General features: G+C 41.5%; 1 protein-coding gene across 2 annotated transcripts in view; it reads left to right on the plus strand.

Moving 5' to 3' along the window:
• Positions 1–20998, plus strand: part of plekhh1 (pleckstrin homology domain containing, family H (with MyTH4 domain) member 1) — a 57445-nt gene that overhangs the window by 7978 nt on the left and 28469 nt on the right. For both annotated transcript variants that reach the window (XM_033643482.2, XM_078175202.1), the window contains exons 3-7: positions 15447–15509; positions 17493–17642; positions 17743–17826; positions 20174–20255; positions 20535–20717. In XM_033643482.2, coding sequence (XP_033499373.2) covers positions 15447–15509; positions 17493–17642; positions 17743–17826; positions 20174–20255; positions 20535–20717 — 562 coding nt within the window. The remainder of the gene's footprint in view (positions 1–15446; positions 15510–17492; positions 17643–17742; positions 17827–20173; positions 20256–20534; positions 20718–20998) is intronic.

The raw sequence follows: 20998 nt of genomic DNA on the forward strand, positions 1-20998 counted from the left end.
TATATCTGACCTCAGACTTGATCAAAATACTGTCAGTGTAAACTGACAAGATTTATATGTATATATTTCACAAAAATAAAACAATATACCAGTAATTACACAACAGTATGCTATTGATTGACCACATAACATCAGTAAGGTTAGCATAATTGGATAATTCCCCTCATACCACAATCTTTAAAAACAAACAAAACTTCTCCATGTATGCACATGCATCATGCTAACATTTATAACCAATTGGCAGATGTACGACATCTATTGCACGTCTGTCCGTCCTGGAAGAGGGATCCCTCCTCAGTTGCTCTTCTTTTTTTTTTGGGGGAGTTTTTCCTTATCCGCTGTGAGGGTCCAAAGGACAAAGGGATGTTGTATGCTGTAAAGCCCTGTGAGGCGAATTGTGATTTGTGATATTGGGCTTTATAAATAAAATTGAAATTGAAGTTTAATCTATTGTTTGCCCTAAAACTGTTATGTTTAGAATTATGATATAGCTACTCTCTACAAAGTTGAGATTTTCTGGGGGTCCTTCATTAGGAAGTGATAGTAGAGAGACGAAAGGAAATGAGGTAGAGAGAGATGAAGCCAGACTCAGACCGCGTTAATAATCTAAGCCATGCCAGTTTGAAGCTTAGTCATGGGTTCAGCAACCCAAACCTTGATGAGAGTGGTTTATAACGTACCTCTAAATCTTTAAAGTCTGAGTGCAAGAAGAGCAACCCAGATGTCATTTTCCTCAGAGACTACCTCCAGCTCCTCCTGAGAGAACATGACATTCCCAAGACAGATGGGAAATGTAGTTTATCCAAAGTGTGACGTCCACAGAGTCCAGTTTGCTGAGCTTCTCAAAACTGGAGCAACATCAAAGAGAAACATCAGTAGGTTGTTGGGGTCTGTTTTTCCACATTTTTTTAATTTAACCTTTATTTTACCAAGAATATTACCATTTAGATTCAAAATCTTGTATGCAAAGCAGATAAACAAAGACTAAAATCACAACAAACACAGCAGAAAAAAATCACATGCAAGAAACAAGCAACAGACTTAAACAGTTAATGTACAGGACACAATTGAATGAACAGCATTCAGTAACAAGACATGCATCCAGTGGTGCAGTAGTCCTTAATCCTGTTTTTAAAGTCTCCACTGCTTATATTATACTACAGTTTAAGATGACTCTGTAGCTGACACCAAGATAAAGGAGCAAAACTTTTAAAGCACTTTAACCAGAGACAGTGCGGGTTGTCCGCGTGACCGAGGGCTGCAGCTACAGATAGTTTTATGCTTATGATCTCATCCTTTGCCTCTTCACCAAGAGCTTGAGGGTGTAGCTGAGAGTGGGAACAAAGACTGACCTGCAAATTTAAACCTTTCACTTTGTTACCATGGAAACAAAACAAAATACCGATACACCTTAAGTGCTAAAAGGCCAGGGCGTGTAAGTGAAAGTGACAGCTTTATCATGAAACACTTAATGTGGTATGAGCTTCAGAAACCCTTCTGTTAGTACAAAGGGGTGAGAGTTAACTGGATTTTCAGTCACATGTTCGACATGATGATTTGATCTGACTGATTTGGCTTAAATAATGTAAAATGAACTGAATCTGCGGCCATTTAAACTGCTGTACTACTGTGGAAATTAGTCACGGTACTCTCATCTGCAAAATAATCCATGCCATAAGATATTCTGACCAAACACTGTGCAGGTCTCACTGCCTCATCATCATCTTCTTCTTCTCCTGGAGTGTTTTTAAGTGTTTTGTACATGAGGAGACAATTAGAGCATGTGAATCAGTTAGAAATACAGGTGTGGGTGACTGTGTGTTTATGTGTGTGTGTAAAGACAGATGGGATTACTCAGCGTATTTGGTAAACATTTGCTCCACTCATTCTGTGTCATCAGAGGTTGGCTACAGTTTCAGCCAAGATGAATATTTAACATTTAACTCATCACTTCTGGAGCTTCCCTCAAGTTTGGGGGAAATAACCGCCAGCCGCCGGCCAAATGCTTGTAAAGTTGTGGCTGTTGTAAAGCCTGACTACCAGACACTTTGGAAAGTAATCAGCTGTCATCAGGAGGTTCAACTCTGCTCTGAAGATTTGTTGGTAAAAGAGTGGAAGTGTTTGGATTACAGGGAGGAGGAGTAGCAGCAAAGTTGTTCTCCTGTCTTGACTTTTCTACAGTTTTCAGTCGGCTTTCTTTGTATCTCCACAAGTGGCTGTTTTTTATAGACTCAGATAGCTTGGGGGCTGCCTTTGTTTGGAGAGTCACAGCGGTTCTCCCTCTGTATCATCTCTAATTCTAGAGTGTCAGAGTGATTCATTCAGTCAGTCAGCAGGATGTTTACAGTCCAAACATAACCCATGTGCCTGATAAGAGCAGGACGACTCCCTGCTGTGTCCTCTGTCAGGTTCTGTCAGACCTCCAGCTCCAGTGCAACTCACACACACACACACACTTATAACTGTGAGAAAGTCATTAGTGAAGAGTTTTTCCACCACATAATCTTGGAGGAGGATCTACACCAGCAGAGTGGATTTTTATTCATTAATGGATACATCTCATGATACACAGTGTGTTTTTCTTATTGTAATCATTCCCATAAATAGGTTTAAAACTAACAATTGATCTTAGAAGCAAGTGCTGTTTGTGTAGCTAAAAGTCTGATCTAACTTACTGCTCTGTGATTTATAGCTCAGTTGTTATCCAGAAACTCTTCACAGGTTCCAGATCTCTGAATCATCCCCAGCATCTCTGAATTGGTCAGAAACTCAAATAGGTCGGATGTTGTGGTCATTGACGGCTGTTTCCACAGCTTTGTCATCTTTTTACATATATAGCTAGCTATATAGAGGGATGACTATTCTTTTCATGTAGCTACATCCATGAAGAACAGTTATGAAACACAGCCCACGAAAATTGCTGCAAGTGGGGATGACATGAATGCAGAGACACAGGTTGCTTTAAGTTGAAGAACTAAGTAGTCTAAGTCGAAATGCTTAAGGGGGTTTTATAATTGTGCTGCAGAGCCTACGCTCTTGTGAGCATTTATACTTGTGTGGTGGTGTGTCTGTATCACTCTGCAGTTACACCTCCAAAACACTGGTCGGTGGCGGAGGTTTCTGTGAAGTGCTGTAAAGTTTAGTTGATTCAAAACACACATTAAACACACATTAAACATGGCTTAATAGAGATTGTGTCAAACACAAATACACAAATCAGCTTCACTATAACTCGTATTCACAGACAAACACTTGTCTTTATCTGGACACATTTTCCCCACAAATACAACATGCTAATGTTTTTAGCACAAGCCTATGGCATTTTACATTGTATAAATTAGCCTACCAGCTAGCAGACTTTTCTTCTTCCTATAAAGCCAGGGACAACAGCAACATTTAACAAAGGTAACGTTACAAAATTTGTCTCCATTACAACTCACAAGGTTCACTGACAAAACAACTGTCTTATACTAAACACGTTTTCCAAACAAATACAACATGCTAACGTTATTAGCACAAGCCTATGGCATTTTACATTGTATAAATTAGCCTAGTGACAAGCAGAGATTTTCCCTTCTCATATGAAGCCAGGATAAATCACACACAAGAATTAAATGCTATTTTGTGGAGGCTTTATTGTCTTCACAATTTATTGTTTCTTATCTGTGAAATTAAAGTAAATAAAGTTTTCCACTGAAGGAAATGGTTTTAGCTTACAAAAATAAACAGGAGGTCTGTGTCGCCGCTACATGTAATTACATTTCTAGGGAGGTGCATGTCACGCTGTGGCGTAGGGTATGGCTTCAATCAACACAGTATAAATTCCGCCTAACTCTGACTGTGAGATAACAAAAAAACTTTGCATGGCATATTTCTTTGATTCTTGGGGAAAATATGAAGTTACTACAGGTGAGAGAGAAAATATCTATTTTTGATTTTTGGTGTGAACTGTCTCTTTAATCTGCAGCAGAATATATCTGTGAGCTGTTTATTAAGATCTACGTCTTCAGTAAGACAAAATAGGCTTAAGGGTTTAAGACTCACTATAGAAGTTTATTAGAAGGACAGAGAAAGACAGAGTGTAGAGGTCAGCATGAGAAAAACATAGAATAATGTCAGCCTTATCCTAAACTCACCAATCAAGCCATAAGTTGCAGCTTGCTTTGCCTTATTAAGAAGTGATACCCTCAGTCACACACTTAAAGTAGTGTATGTACATATCTGCATGTTCACTTTACATTTCAGCCATGATGCCAAGAATAGAAAAGAGTTAAAGCTTTCTGAAAATGGACTAATTACTGCCCAGTTTATACCCAGGCAGCACGCACTGTATTCACTGTTAAATGTTTTTTTGGCCACGTTGCCAAGAAAATAGGCTGATTAATCCCTCACTTTTAGTTCTTCTCTCATAAACATACATGCATACACACTCTGACACACACACACACACACACACTGAGGAGGGTTTAAGTGGAGGCCCGTGCTGCTGAGTGTGTTTTTCTGAGTTTTTTTTTTTCAGGGGTGAGGGAGGGTGCTGAGTGACTACCATGCCGTCATGTTATTACTGTTTGGAAAGTCTGCTTCACGCTCTTCATCTCCTCTTTTGCCAAGTTAGGAGTGTTTTACGCATTGACCCACTTTGGTATGGAAAAACATGAGAGAAAAAAAAAAGTTGACGTGGTTGCCTGTGACATGGCATTTATCCCCAGAGTGAGGGAGAAGAGAGAGGAGAGGAGGAGAGAGGAGGAGATGCCCCATTTGCCTTGTGAGGAGTTTAACAGGACGAGTACTCCATTTAAGAGTTTTTACTGTGGATTAGGAAAAGTGCAATCGACAGCTGTCAGCTGGTGCCTCGTGAAAACAGAAACTTCTCCTTACAGAAAGAAGTGGAAGAGATTTGGGGGAAAATGTAGCATGTTTTCTGGTGCAGATGTGACATAGCTGTAGAATTGAAAAAAAATGATTTAGCCTAAAAAAGCAAAACATTGAAGTCACAATACTGGACGTTTTTTGACTTAGTATGGAGGACTGATTGAAATATAGGAGGAGATATACCCGTGTCGAATGTCTTTAGGTTGTCCCATGATATAGAAATACCTTATTAAGAGGAATTTTAAATTGGGTGGTATTCCCACTTCAAGGTTTCTTTCATTACGTGGATAATCTAATACTGGACCAATTAGATTAATCTCCATAAGCCTCATGTGGCTTGAGGAGCAAAACACAGTTGTTTGACTCAGTGGTATCAGTCAGAGAGGATGACTGCAGAGAGGTCAGCAGGTTCACATGTGTGTGTATAAACATTTATTTTCATGAGAGGATTTGTTTGGACCAGCTCCGTCTTTAATAGTTCATCCGCCTTCGTCTGTTTTTAATGTTAAGGTCGGTTATCTCATTTGTAGTCTGTGTTTAACCCTCCGAGGGATGGGTTAAAGAAGTGTTTCATTGCTGGAAAGATAGTCTTGTAAAACTGGGCTGTTTGTGCAGTACGAAGACGCAAATACTTTTGAAATTGGTGCCACATGACCAGAGAAAACAGAGACACAGAGCTGTGGCATTTGCTTTTGCTTAAGAGGAAGGAAACCTACAAGTACCAGAATGCACTGTGTTGCACTGGACCAATAAATGCTCCCACTAGTGGATGACGTAATAGAAGATGCATGTCTGAAAAATAAAATGGCGGCTGGCTGGTAACAAATGATCGAACAGAAAGCTAAAATATGTTTCTGAGAACATAAAAAAACCCTCTTTCATTTGGGCGGGGTTGTTGTCACTCACTGCTCCGTCCAGCACTCACTGTATTTCCACAGAGGGAAGTCTGCACCTCATTTATCGTCCACAGAAAGAGGCTGCACACCGACATTTTCAGAACAAAATAAAACAGGCTGCAGTGAGAGTCTCTCTCCATGGGATATTTAAAGGCACTGTATGTAAGAATGTGGCCAAAACGGTTACAGCACTCAAATTCAAAATACTGCCGCGAGTCGTGTCCGTCCCCCCCCTCCCCTACAGATTCAAGGTTGCTGAACAGTGGCACGCTGGAGACTGATTTGTTTGCCTACGGGCGGCTGCTGTGGCAGGGCCGCGTCGCCGTGTCCTTCGGTTTTCCAGCGGACCGTTCGAGCAAGTCCGGCTTCTCTGCTGTTAATGCTGCTGCCGGGATACAGCTGAGGAGGAGCCGGCTGCTAATGCTATGTACTGGGACACTGCTAATGCTCCTTGCCGTGCTGCTGTAGCTCAGTCGTAACTTTAACTGATGCTGAGACTCTACTGACTGTGTGACTGCTAGACGGCGGTGGGTGGCGCAACAGGCCAAAACACACATTCAAAACATAAACATGATTTGCGGACCGTAATTTTTTTTTTTAAATTCGAATATTCTGGCTGTGCTATTGTTGTCCGTGAGATCAGTATGTTATATGAACATTATTCCTTAGTCTCTGTGACATATTAGGAGGATTTTACGACTATTTGTTTTAGATTTCTTACATATAGCTCCTTTAAAGATAGTGGGTTTGTGCATTTAGTCCTTCTCAGGCAAGCTCAGGGGTTTAGTGTTGGCGGAGCCCACAGGAACCATGCTCAGCGACGCTTTGTTTTTCTCCGAGTGAGGTTTGAGATATATGCAGTTCACATAACCCGGTCGAAATTAATATACAGTACAGACCAAAAGTTTGGACACACCTTCTCATTCAATGCATTTTCTTTATTTTCATGACTATTTACATTGTAGATTCTCACTGAAGGCATCAAAACTATGAATGAACACATGTGGAGTTATGTACTTAACAAAAAAAGGTGAAATAACTGAAAACATGTTTTATATTCTAGTTTCTTCAAAATAGCCACCCTTTGCTCTGATTACTGCTTTGCACACTCTTGGCATTCTCTCCATGAGATTCAAGAGGTAGTCACCTGAAATGGTTTCCACTTCACAGGTGTGCCTTATCAGGGTTAATTAGTGGAATTTCTTGCTTTATCAATGGGTTTGGGACCATCAGTTGTGTTGTGCAGAAGTCAGGTTAATACACAGCCGACAGCCCTATTGGACAACTGTTAAAATTCATATTATGGCAAGAACCAATCAGCTAACTAAAGAAAAACGAGTGGCCATCATTACTTTAAGAAATGAAGGTCAGTCAGTCCGGAAAATTGCAAAAACTTTAAATGTGTCCCCAAGTGGAGTCGCAAAAACCATCAAGCGCTACAACGAAACTGGCACACATGAGGACCGACCCAGGAAAGGAAGACCAAGAGTCACCTCTGCTTCTGAGGATAAGTTCATCCGAGTCACCAGCCTCAGAAATCGCAAGTTAACAGCAGCTCAGATCAGAGACCAGATGAATGCCACACAGAGTTCTAGCAGCAGACCCATCTCTAGAACAACTGTTAAGAGGAGACTGCGCGAATCAGGCCTTCATGGTCAAATAGCTGCTAGGAAACCACTGCTAAAGAGAGGCAACAAGCAGAAGAGATTTGTTTGGGCCAAGAAACACAAGGAATGGACATTAGACCAGTGGAAATCTGTGCTTTGGTCTGATGAGTCCAAATTTGAGATCTTTGGTTCCAAGCGCCGTGTCTTTGTGAGACGCAGAAAAGGTGAACGGATGGATTCCACATGCCTGGTTCCCACTGTGAAGCATGGAGGAGGAGGTGTGATGGTGTGGGGGTGTTTTGCTGGTGACACTGTTGGGGATTTATTCAAAATTGAAGGCACACTGAACCAGCATGGCTACCACAGCATCCTGCAGCGACACGCCATCCCATCCGGTTTGCGTTTAGTTGGACGATCATTTATTTTTCAACAGGACAATGACCCCAAACACACCTCCAGGCTGTGTAAGGGCTATTTGACCAAGAAGGAGAGTGATGGAGTGCTGCGGCAGATGACCTGGCCTCCACAGTCACCGGACCTGAACCCAATCGAGATGGTTTGGGGTGAGCTGGACCACAGAGTGAAGGCAAAGGGGCCAACAAGTGCTAAACACCTCTGGGAACTCCTTCAAGACTGTTGGAAAACCATTTCAGGTGACTACCTCTTGAAGCTCATGGAGAGAATGCCAAGAGTGTGCAAAGCAGTAATCAGAGCAAAGGGTGGCTATTTTGAAGAAACTAGAATATAAAACATGTTTTCAGTTATTTCACCTTTTTTTGTTAAGTACATAACTCCACATGTGTTCATTCATAGTTTTGATGCCTTCAGTGAGAATCTACAATGTAAATAGTCATGAAAATAAAGAAAACGCATTGAATGAGAAGGTGTGTCCAAACTTTTGGCCTGTACTGTATATTTTTAAACGCCCGAAGATCCACTCATAACAAAAGTCTGTGGCATCCAAGAGAGACATTAAAAACTAAAGTAAAGTTGTCACAGTGACATTTAAGGTGTGCTGATGGATTCACATCATCAACTCATACATTAGGTAACATTACAAGTAAACGTTCCACCTTAAAAGTTGCCGGCAGTCGGCCCAGTGAATTAAGTTATTTTTTCTCAGACTCCAGCTGCTGTGAGAGGCAGCAAAACATCCTTTCATTTCATAGTTACAGTTTACTAATAAAACTCTCCATGGTATGAACAGTGGTTACATGAACCTCAAAACCAGACACAACTCAGCCCTGAGCAGAGTTGACCAATCAACAGACTGCAGCTCCACCTTTTAGTACCAGATCTGTGTGCTAGGTACCCCAACAGAGGGGGGACCAAAAATGGGGACGGTACGGAACGGTTCCATTGGTACCATCCACAACTTTTCACAGTGGAAATGAAAAAAAGGGCACCGAACTGAACTGAACCGTACTGCTCGGTGGAAACGGGGCTTAAGTGACTAATGGAGACAACAATTTTTGAAATTTGTCCACTATTTGCTTCACCTTCACTCGATCCAATCTGTTTGTTATTGTGTCCAACCAAGTCTCAAGGAAAGTCTCACAAGTTCACTGAGGCGTTATAGTCATCATAACATTATAAGTTACACCCCACATAGTATTCACACTGTGTGATGTCTTTATTTTACTTTTCTCCACCACTGCCTTTTTCATTTTTTGCCAGTCTGTCCACCCTCCCTCCCTTCTTGTGCACAGGTTTTCTTTAGCATTTAATGTTTGAGCTGGAGTCGTAACTAACCATCAGCTGTGCACAAGTGTTAATGATTAAAGTTGAGAGGCAGGTGGAGCACTCAGTGAAACCACATTCTCCAATGTTTAAATTAATGTCCTTTGTGACCAGTGTTGGTACCATCAGATGTTCAGATCCAGATCACATGAGCAGTGTAAACAAATAGAGGTTGGAAGTTGTGAAAATGCTGACAGGATCAGATCTCAAACCTCTGTCAGTTGTTTCCGGCAGTAACCGTAAACAGTTATTTCTCAGTGACAATGTTCACTGTGTGAGAAGCAGATGATCTGATGTCTGTAGCTTGCTCTCATCTTATCTTCACCTCTCTGGATATTATCAGTTCCCCTGGAATCCATGTTCAAACGGAGGACGCCAACGCTCTGCTTCCCCACAAGATTATTCTGCAAACCTCTACACAAAAAGTAGGAATAGGCTGGTGATCTTCTATTTGTTTGTTACTGTCAATATATATATACAGACTTAATTCTTAAAAAGTGAGTCATAAATATATGTGAGTGGTGCATTTGTTGGGGACTATTTTTAGCCGTGGATTTGTTGCTCTAACGATTATTTACAGCAGCAGGAGGACGTGTACATACAGTAGGATCTTTACGTGTTCATGCTAACTGCAGGAACATGTTAACATCAATCCACTGCTGGTTTTAGTCTTTTCATGGGATTTGTCGACAGCAAGAAAAATACAGAATATCACAGCACTTATCCTTAAATTCCAGAGATACCGTATATAACTCAGACTGCTAACACAAAGCTTTACGAAACATGACTCCCACCTCGTCCATTTTCTGCCTCCTCAGCAGCAGCAGGAGCTAATGTGTTGCACTGTGGCCTGACAGATGCTGGATTGCAGACATATTTGTCTCACGCCTGCTCAAGCCTCAACAGTTGGACTCTCTGCAGTGACTAAACAGACAGAGAGATAAACTGACAGCAGTAGCTTACACAGTCCATATCTGATGGCCTTAAGGTTACAGAGGTCAGTTTGTTACCATCAGATCACTCAGACTGAGTTAGAGCTCAAGGCAGAGATGTTATGTAGTGATTCCCAACCAGAGGTACCTCTGCAGCAGACGTTGTGCTAGACTTTTTCGTCGCCGGTCATTTTGACCGACAGGGTCATAAAAATCCGGTCATAATCTATTTTTACCGGTCATTTTAATTTTCGTTTTTAAATGATAATAAAGATATTCAAAGACATTTAGTTTTCATTCGTTCGTTTTTAATAAATCCAACAAGCAAGTTATAAAGTGTGCATTAATAAGGACATGAACGAAAAGATGAACAGACATCCACACACTGCAGTGCTTCAGTTCGGCGTCTGGTCTATTTTTCACGCGGGCCGCGGGCGCTTCTGTCAAGCTGGATAGAGCGGATCGTACCAAACAGGAAGTCGGACACAGAAAAGACGAGAGAATCCGGCCAATTTTCAAAATAAAATAACAACAGCATGCATTTAGGAACGTGAGGAGAAAATACTGTGTTTGTAATTTAAAATAACACAACAGTGCATAACCGAACACATTTTTCAATACCCTAATCACTTCATTACAATTTTAATTTTGTGTCACCAAGCCTACAGGCATAACTACATGAATAAAATGGTCAGAACAATATGCCCTATTCATTCAGTGTTTATCCAACACGCTCAATACGTGGACATGCAATGACAAATTGTCATTAACTTATTATGTTATAAAAAACGATTAAAATATGGCCTTACCCATGTTTAAAATGACCTGTTGAAGTGAAAAAACGAGTACTGACGGGAACAGACGAGTGGAGTCGATGTTTAACCAGCGCAGAGAGCGCAGGAGAAATGCGCTGCCTGTGTGGACAGTCAAGCGCCTGCGAGTATACTTGCAGGACTTCTGCGGCACTAACGCATCTGGTGTGTCCAGGCCGTTATGTCAACAACGCTACATGAAGCAGATGAATGACTTTTTCTCTGCAGTGTGAAAATGTCAGCCACTTAAACCACTGACTGTGCACTCCGCTGCCAAGTGGGCAGTGGTGGTAATTGCAACCGGTCAAAATGACCGACGGCCTTCAGGTTTTCCAGTCATTGTTGTAAAAAAAACAGTCAGTGACCGAGAATATCCGGTTAACGTGACCCCTGCTCTGCAGTTACCAGGGAGTATGTGGTAATATTTTTAAGTAGCATAACTAATCTGAAAGCATAAAAAATCCAATTTTACCATAAAATACGTCTGCACTTATTAAATCAGCTGTAGCCTGCAGCTAAACAGTACATTACATTACGTAATGCTGTAATAGACTCTTGATTCATGCGACAGTTTGACAGCAGTTCTTGAGCTGTGATTGACATGATTGACAGCTGCATAAGAGACTCCTTGGCTCTAATTGGTCTTTTTTGGTGCACTACAGTTAAGTCTTTCGAATGCCACTACAAGCAGCAGGAAGGTTTTTTTTTTTTTTTTACAGACCATTTCTCTCATGTATGTCTTTTAGAATATAGTGACAGTTTCGGCAAGTATCACACAAATTACCATTTGTATATCAGTTACTCAACCGTGAACGAAGAATCCAACAAAGGCGAACAATCTTGATGAACTAAAGTAAACGGGGACTGCGTTTAACAGCAGAGGAACTATACCAAAACATCCTTTTACAAACTCTGACACAACTTGTGCAGTGTAATGCAGGTTTCATTTACCCAGTGCTTCCCACACATGACTTTTCACTAACATATCAGAACAAAGTGTCATGCACTTACGAGTAGGGCTGTACCCAACTCAGAATTATTTCAGTTGAATCAGATTCCTTTGAAGGACAACTTTGGTATTTTTCAACCTGGGCTCTATTTCTCCATGTGTATGTGTGCGTATGATTCATGGGTACCGCTCGTTCTAAAATTGGTTCAGTATTGAAATGAGCTAAAACAGTAATGGGGGCAAATGCGTCCCGTACAAAAGTGCTTTTTTTCACCACTGACCAGTTCAGATCTCCAGTGTTATCTCTGTAGATAGCATATTGTAGCAGCCCTGGGGCAGTGGTGACTGTGAATGAGTGGAGTCAGCTGTCAGTCAGTCCTCGAGCAGAGAGGCGGAGGGCGTCCCCGCTTGGTAATGTAAATGAGTATGTGTGTGTGAAGTGTGTGTTACGCTAGAAGAGTCAGAGGACGGAGTCTTTTACGTGCTACCCCCTGGAGTGTTACCGGAGTTTTTGGATTGCTCAAATAAATGGGCCTTTTTCCTGAACACAAGAACAGGATGTTGTGCAACACCCCGTACAGCTTTCATAGGCTGCCTTTGTCGGACGGTGAGATGCTGAAGTTGTGGCTAGTTGTGCTTCAAATGGATGCTAACACTCCTGTCCAGACACTGCGCCTTGTAGACCATCGGGTCTGCAGTGCTCACTTCTCCCAAGATGACTACTGCCAGCCGAAGAAGAGAAGACATCCAATCCCGAAACACCTCTTCCTCAAGAAAACGGCTGCTCCACGAGTAGAGAGCTACAGACACAGTGGAGCAAAGCTCGTGACATCACACAGCCCAGAGGTAAGGGAAAGGCTAAGTTAGTATGCTATTTACAGAGAGCACTGGTGATCTGAACTGGTCAGTGGTGAAAAAACACACACTTCACACACACATACTCATTTACAATAACTAGCGGGGACGCCCTCCGCCTCTCTGCTCCAACACTGACTGACAGCTGACTCCACTCATTCACACTTACCACTGCCCCAGGGCTGCTACAATATGCTATCTACAGAGATAGCACTAGCGATCTGAACCGGTCAGTGGCGAAAAAAAGCACTTTTATACGGGACGCATTTGCCCCCATTACCGTTTTAGCTCAATACTGAACCAATTTTAGAACGAGTGGTACCCATGAATCATATGCACACATACACATGGGGAAATAGAGCCCAGGTTGAAAAATACAGAAGTTGTCCTTTAATGCGAATTTTCAACAATTTGGTTTGTTTTTTTCCCCATATGAATTTTAAAGTTTAAACGGGCTCAGTGGGATATTCAGTATGACAGCAGCATTCATGTAGTATAGTAAACAAGCTAACAGTGCTAACAACAGATCAGATATATGCAACATTTTTTTGCAGTCACTAGATATCAAACAAAAGCCAGAGACTGTGTCACAGTAACTATCTGTAAGCTGTAAATTCATCACGTCCAAGCAGAAGTGAGCAGAAAGTGTTATCTCAGAGTCACAGCTGTCTGTACCAAAGAGTAACGTGATAGTAAAGGGCACTCCATCCACAGCAAAATGTGGTGACTAAAACATCCCCAGAAGTACTCTGCACAGCACACTGACTAGCAAAAGAAAAAACATTTAAAGCAGTCTCAGTCGACTGAGGGGTCTCTGATTGATGATTAGAATCTTCGACTATCAAGGGACAGCCCTGCAAACGACAAGTGCACTTGGGCACCCGTACGCATTTGAACTCTACTCAAGCAGCACTTATAGGAAATGGCTGAGATATCTTAGTAACAGAAGAGTCGCAAAATAGATTTTTTTTGTTTATTCATTTGTTTTGGCTAATTGTTTTTTTGAGATGTGTCTTTATATTAGTTTTTTTTTGGTTGTTTTTTTGTTGTTTTTTTCATTTTATTGGGGGGAATTGGTTGTGATGTTCATGCTAAATTGATTACAGCTTGTACAATAAAATATTCAACAACAAAAAAGCAGTACTCATACACACGTATGTGCTCAGGCATACTCAGGGCATGCAACTTGTTGGCGTAAGCGTTTAATAATGTGACATATTTACTGAAAATGTATGTGTTTAGGAAGTACTGAGCATTCAACTGGATAAATGAGCATTGGATTATACTGCACGAGTTGTGTGAGAGTTTTGATAGATTTTCACTGTTGTTAAACGTGGTCATGACTTCAATATATGTAGAATGTTTGTGTAGAATGTTTGCTTTTTTTTTTCTTTTTTTTTTTTTTTTTTGATTCTTCATTCGTGCCATTGAGGCGTACCAGCAAAACAAAGTCTTCCTCACAAATCAATGTAACACACAATGAGTTATTGGTATACAAATGGTCATTTTGCGGGTGAAGTCTTATTTAAAGAAAGTCGCTCGAACCCGAGGTGTGATGCTGAAGTTGTTCTCTGCATAAACTTTTAGAGGCTTCCTGATAGTGTCACCATTTGTTCTTTTGAACTCATTTATGTGGAGGTTCAACCACCTCCACCTCTGACCTCTAACGCCTCCTCTAACTGGATGTGGCAGTTTTTTAGGCCGTCTTGTGATGACTACCTCTCACATCTGTTCCACATTGTGACTTCTTACTTCCTTTACATTCCCCTCAAGTGCTTGCCTCTTCTATTTATTGCTTTTTTGAGTGGAGGACAAAGTGCTGTTTGCTCTTTGGCTCATGCTCAGTAAAGCCTTTGAGTCATGACGAAGGCTTTTGACCTTGAGGTGAGGAGTCATCCAACCACTAACCATCTACATGAGCTTTGGCTTTAGTGAATGTTAATCTGGCTGCGAGGAAGTGTTCAAACCTTGTGTGAGCAGTGGATTCTGGGAATCTGGAGGCCTTTTATGGAGGTGACGAGAAGAGAGAAAGAAAGAAAAAACGAAACAAAGGGAAGGGAAACAAAGATGATGGGAGGAATTCAAATGCATCTCGCAGGCAGAGTGAATCCATCAGTACGTTTGCTCTCCTTTCAGCTGGGTCACTGAGCTCAGAAGAAAGGGAGTCCCGTGTTGAGCTGGTGTGTGTGTTGCTGAGAGAGGGGGTACTTGCAGATGTGTGCAGGATGGACAGTGTTTGCCTTTGAAAGCATGAGCATGCATGCCTGCACAAAAGGTGACGCAAGCTTGTGCACACACGTAGTAGCATTCTTCTATCACACTGTTGTTTGACCAGTGCTGGAAAGATGTCTGAGGGCCTCTCTGCTGCCTGTGCCCCTCTGCTTAAAGCACCACTCCTTCTTTATTTGATTTTGTTACAGGAGATTATCCTCCTTGTTCTGCTCTCTCAGCCGCTTTTATTATTATTGTGAGGTTGTCTTAATTAGGAATGTTCCTTACACAGTTGGTTTGTTAAAGCTCATTAATCTTTGAAATGTCTTCCCTATGGCAACAGTGATTAGGAAGAATTAAGTGTGTCTGCATGCACGTGTAGGTGTGTGTTTGTGTCGACTTCTGGCTTGGTGGTCTGTCTGTCTGTCTGTCTGTCTAATCAGGTCTTTTGTGGCAGGTTATGGGATGTGTCTTGCCAGAACCTGTTGCCCTGGGCTGTAGATGTAACTGTTGAAGACTGGCTGATGTATGATGTGTTCAAACCGTTGTAACTTCTGTTGTCTCTGTTTCAGATGCAGGAGCTGGAGCAGAGAGTGACAGAGGCTGACCAGCGGGCTGAGAGCGCTGAGAAACAGGTAGAGGGACGCTTTGTCATCCTTTTGACCACAGCTTGTGAAATATTAAAGGATAATTCCACCAAACCCCCAAGAGAAGTCCAACAGAGCACGAAGCACCAGCAGTCATGTGAACTCATTGAACTTACTTGGAGAAGGAATACAAAGACAAACTGTCAAATTATGCCTTTTGTTATAGATAATCTTCCTGGTCAACTTTTAAAGCTCTTGCACCAAAGCCTTCCAGGAGGCATGCACTTCCAATTCCTGATGACATCTAGCTTGTTCGATTTTGAGTTAGAATGCACTTTTTATAAGTAACTTTGGACAAAAGCATTTGACAAAATAAATGTAATAAATCTACCATATTTGCTTGAGTATCACACAGGATTATTACTGACTTGCTTCTGGTTTTACCCCCAAAAGTTGGTTTAAATAATCATTTGCTTGCTTAAAATCTGTGTAAACATCTGACCGCTCGTTTTTTGCCTCATTGGATGATGTTGTCGCAATTTTGCCACATTTTTGGATGTCAATGAGTACTTTGGTACTTTGGTGATGACAGTGTTGTCATAACTGATGATGGCCAAAACTACATGAATAAAACTGTAGAAATAAACCAGAATTATCATTAAAAAACTAGAAAACGTAACTTAAAAATTGAGTCAAATCAACCATTCTGTCAGGAACACTCTCATCTTGATTTAACCATTTATTGCGATAAATGGATATACAGTCATGCTTGATGCTGAGGGCTCTGTTCTTAAGGTGGTCCCTGGATTAGACAAGCAGTTTGCCAAGCCAAAACAGGAAGTGCAATGCTTAAATTGTCCGCTGATTACAGCTGAGGCGTATGCCTTCTGTGTCCTGCATGAGTTTAAGTGATGCTTAATATAAAGAAAGTCCTTGTCAATGCAATCTGTGCGGGCCACAGTCAACTTTTTCCGTAACAACTGAACTTATATTTAGGGATGGGAATTGGTAAGATGTTATTGATAACAATACTATTTCTGATTCTTCTTATGTGTCCGATTCTTTATCAATTCCCACACTGATTCCTGTTTTTGTGTGGGAAAAAAGCAGGCCTCCACAGGTTTTCAGCGTCAAAGCAACTGTTAAATTATCTCTGAGTCTAAACACTGAGTAGGAAAAAAGACCTGCATGTGACTCAGGTGTGCAAAAGCCCCACTGTGAAACCACTATATTTGTCACCGGCTCTCAGCTTGAACTAGTCATGAATCTGCTAAGCCTACCTGTGTGAGCTTATGTTATCATTAAAGAATATTTACCCTCAGTGCTGCTTCTTGGTGGGAAGCAGCAGTACTCGTACGTAAAATGTCAAATACATGGCATTCCTGGAATTTAAGCCCATGTTGTGTACAAAGACGTTTCCGCATTTAACTGGTGTTTCCATCCTCAATTGAAATTATCATTCTATAGACACTACAAGCAGCACTGTCATCATTTTCTTCATGAAAAGAAGACACGGTTTGGACCGTTTCTTCCTCTCCGCCATGACCCTTTCTTGTTGCAAGATTCCAGCAGCATAGACACATGACTTTGACGTAATTGTTTCAAAATCTATTGTCATGGAACAGACAGTTTGGAACTGGTTCTCAACTAGAACCAACTTAAATTGGGATTCATAAAGTCACACAGTCAGCTGGATTTTGTGGGTTTTTTTGGACTACAAACCACTGAGTTGGAGTTAGGGGACGTACATGTATGTGTCACACATACTCTGTGTTTAATCTCCTATTTGCCGTCATTACTGGCCATTCCAGGTGTTTTCTGTAGGTGGTAATTTAATGGTGCCCTTTCTTTAAAAACAAGAAATACCTGAGGGCTTAGAAAGCTTCTCCTCGTCAGAGACGGCTGCAAAGTATCCTCAGTGTTTTCTTCTTGACTTCGTCTGCTGCCCCTCAAAACTAAACGAATCATGCAAATTCGAGCTTTCTTCTGGCCGTGCTCGTGCATTCACTCCTCTAATTATTACATTTTCAGATCCATGTCATGGAGGAAAAGCTGAAGTCTGCAAACATACAAACCAGCGAATCGGAGAGCTCGTTGTACAGAAAGTACCAAGACCTGACCAATCAGGTTCAAGAAAAAGATGCTGTGATAAAGAGATTAGAGGTGCAGCTGGAAAAACAGGTATGGACGGAGCCATCAGATAAAGAGCAGAAATGTCCATTTATGTTCATAAAATGTAAGTTGAAATAATCCACAAACTCTGTTTCTTCTTTGACTGCAGATCTTAGTCAGAGCCCAGGAGGCAAAGATTATTGAGGAGAAGGCTGCCAAGATTAAAGACTGGGTCACCTTTAAGCTCCGAGAGGTAAGCTCACACATGTAGAGGAACGCCCCTGACTCAAGTCGGAGCCTCTGGGAGAGCCCTCACCCTGCTCAGAGACATCATCTGTAGCAACAAGAGAAGCTTCTGTGTAAAAGCTAATTATCTACAGCTGGTTATACACAAATGACGACCAATGTATTACAGTATTTAACGGGAAACTTTTCAACTTGGACCTTATTTTCCCACGTTTTTGTGTCATAGGAGCAACAGTTTTCTGAGTTATTCCATTATTGAGCAAGCTGGAGACAGGGCTGTGAAAGAGACTACAGTGTAATGTTTGGGAACAGTCCTACAAGTGCTTGTTTTTTCCTACTGAGAGGCTCAGATTGTCATTAGTGTCTGGGAAAAAAAACATGTTTTCTTTATCTTTCACTGGATCTGGTCTGTTTGTTATTGTATCTCACCAAGTCTCACTCAAGGTCTCATTCTGAAGTCTCGTGAGTTGATTTGTTGCAGGAAGACAATAAGAAACAGACCAAATCAAGGAAAGGTAAAGATATACGTTTTATTTCTCTGTAGGGTCCTTTAAATATTGTTGTCAGACACCTATAATAACAATCTGAGCCTGTCAGTGGCAAAAATAAGCACTTTTAGACGGCGTATATTGACAGTGCACCCAAAACGATTACATTGCAGCCTCTTCTGCGTCTGCCAGCTGCAGGGCTATCACTCAAACCTGGACCAGTTTCAAAAATTGTTGTCTCCATTGAGATGGTATGATACAAGGAGGGTGATGAATCTGTAGTCAAATAGGGAATCCCCCTGGGGTCTAGACGCTGGTGGTGGTAGAGATGGTGAAGATGAGATGAGAAGAAGACAAGGAGAAGATGGAGAAGTGCCAAAGATCTGGATGAGTAGAGGAATGAGTCTCCATGGAGTTTGTCCTGGACTCTGGATACGATGGCTGGAGGTGAACACAACATTTCATACCACTGCTACGCTGATGACACCCAGTTATATATCCTGCTTGAATCTGGTGACAACAACAACAACAGCTCAGTTCAGTCCCTCCTTGACTGTCTCCAGGAGGTGAAACTCTGGATGTTGACAAACTGTCTCCAGTTAAACAACAGTAAAACCGAAGTGGTCCTATTCGGTCCCTCAAACACCACCGGGGACATTGCTTACCATCTAGGGTCCCTGGCACCCAACCTTCATTCCCATGCCAGAAATCTTGGTGTCATATTTGATTCAAAACTCAAATTTGAAAAACAAATCAACGCCGTGGTCAAAGGTTGCTTTTTCCATCTCAGAAATATCACCAAAGTCAAACCATCACTAACGCCCTAATTTCTTCTCACCTCGATTATTGCAACTCACTTTATTTCGGCATCAACCAGTCTTCTCTGTCCCGTCTGCAGCTGATGCAGAATACCACTGCCAGACTAATAACCGGCACAAAAAAGAGAGAAAGCATAACACCTGTTCTGGCATCTCTGCACTGGCTTCCGGTCATGTTCAGAACAGAATTCAAAATCCTACTGTTCGTCTTCAAGTCCCTAAATGACCTGGCACCCCAGTACATCTCTGAGCTCCTGTGCCCCCTCACCAACCCCAGACCTCTCAGATCCTCAGACCAGCTGCTCCTGGCTGTCCCTTTTTCAGAGTCAAGGGGCAGGGGAGATCGGGCCTTTGCGGTGGCCGCTCCCAAGCTGTGGAATGCTTTACCTTTTTCTATCAAATGTGCCTCCACTGTAGTTATGTTCAAGGCAAAACTAAAAACTCATATGTATTCCCTGGCATTTGATTGCCTTCACTGGTCCTTGTTGCACTACATTATGCTGATTTATTTGATTAATTGATATTTGATGTTGACTCACATGTTCTGTACAGCACTTTGGTCAGCTCTGGTTGTTTTTAAATGTGCTTTATAAATAAACGTGATTTGATTTGATTTGAACCGAGTGGAGGAGGGCATGCCTATTCTGCCTAAAATGACAGCTGACAGCAGCAGAAGAGAGAGCAGATTTAAAATTTTGCAGTAGCATCCTGATTGGCAAAGTTAGATTGGATAACTAGAAGAGTGAACCCCCATAATCTGGAAGCAGTAGGAGTGGGATGAAGAGAATTGTGAATAGATGAGCACAAAGAAAGTCTTCCTGATAGAACTTCATTCGTCACTTAAAAAACACATGAAAATAGGCTCCATGTTGGAAATACTAAGTTTCCCTTTATTAAAGCAGCTGTAAGAAGCATATCACTTACATGAAAATCACAATATCAGCTTTAAAAAATGTTTTAAAAAGTTTTTTTCAGCTGTAATAGTTGCAAAGTAGATGTCTGCTAACAGCTGTCATGTAAGTTATACTGTATATGTACTGTGTTGCAGATGGAGCAGGAGAACCAGCAGCTGAAAATGGCCAACGTGAAGCAGACTGAACAGATCATGTTGCTGCAGGACAAACTACAAGGTGACAACCAACAGAAACTATTAGGTTTAACAACAGTTAAATATTGTATTAACTTAATTTTATGTAAGGTAGCTAGTTCAGCATCAGATTAGAAGTCATAAATTAAATGTAATGATTTGATTTACATGATGTAGTTTAAAAATAATAATATTTAGTATTTTGTTAGCAGTAGTGCAGTCAAAGGTCATGTAGACAAGTTGAAGTGTCTGTTAAAATAATTTCCGAGAGCTCCGGTGGGAAAGAGTCTGAGTTCCTGGTGTCGTCTTTCTCCTCCTCCAGCTCTCTTAGAGAAACCTGCTTCCTCTGGATCTCCTGCCACCTCCCCTGTAATGGATACCCACCTGGTGCCCAGCAGTCCGCTGTTTCCTCCCAGCTGCCCCGGCACACCACCTGCTCAAGATGACAGCTGGAGACAAGCAGGTCTCCGAGGACCCGCCGCTAATATCAAGACTTCGCCGACAGGTGTGCTGCTCTTAATTTATGTTATCTTGGGATGAGGAGCAGGAAGCCTTTGAAGCAGCAAGCTTGTTGTTTAATTCAAGTCTGGCTGATCACATGACGAGAACAGAACCATCAGTGGTGGACTTTAAAGATATTATGTAACTTTTCTGCACTTAAATGTCTGAAAACAGTGAGACCTGTGTTATATATTTTGTTAAGTTATAATTTTTGTTAAGTTAAGTTGTTATAAGTTGTGTACTTACATCGTCCCAAACGTTTCCAACAATGTTCAAACCTAAAGA

This window comes from Epinephelus lanceolatus, chromosome 15, assembly GCF_041903045.1.
Source record: "Epinephelus lanceolatus isolate andai-2023 chromosome 15, ASM4190304v1, whole genome shotgun sequence".
Taxonomy (NCBI): domain Eukaryota; kingdom Metazoa; phylum Chordata; class Actinopteri; order Perciformes; family Serranidae; genus Epinephelus; species Epinephelus lanceolatus.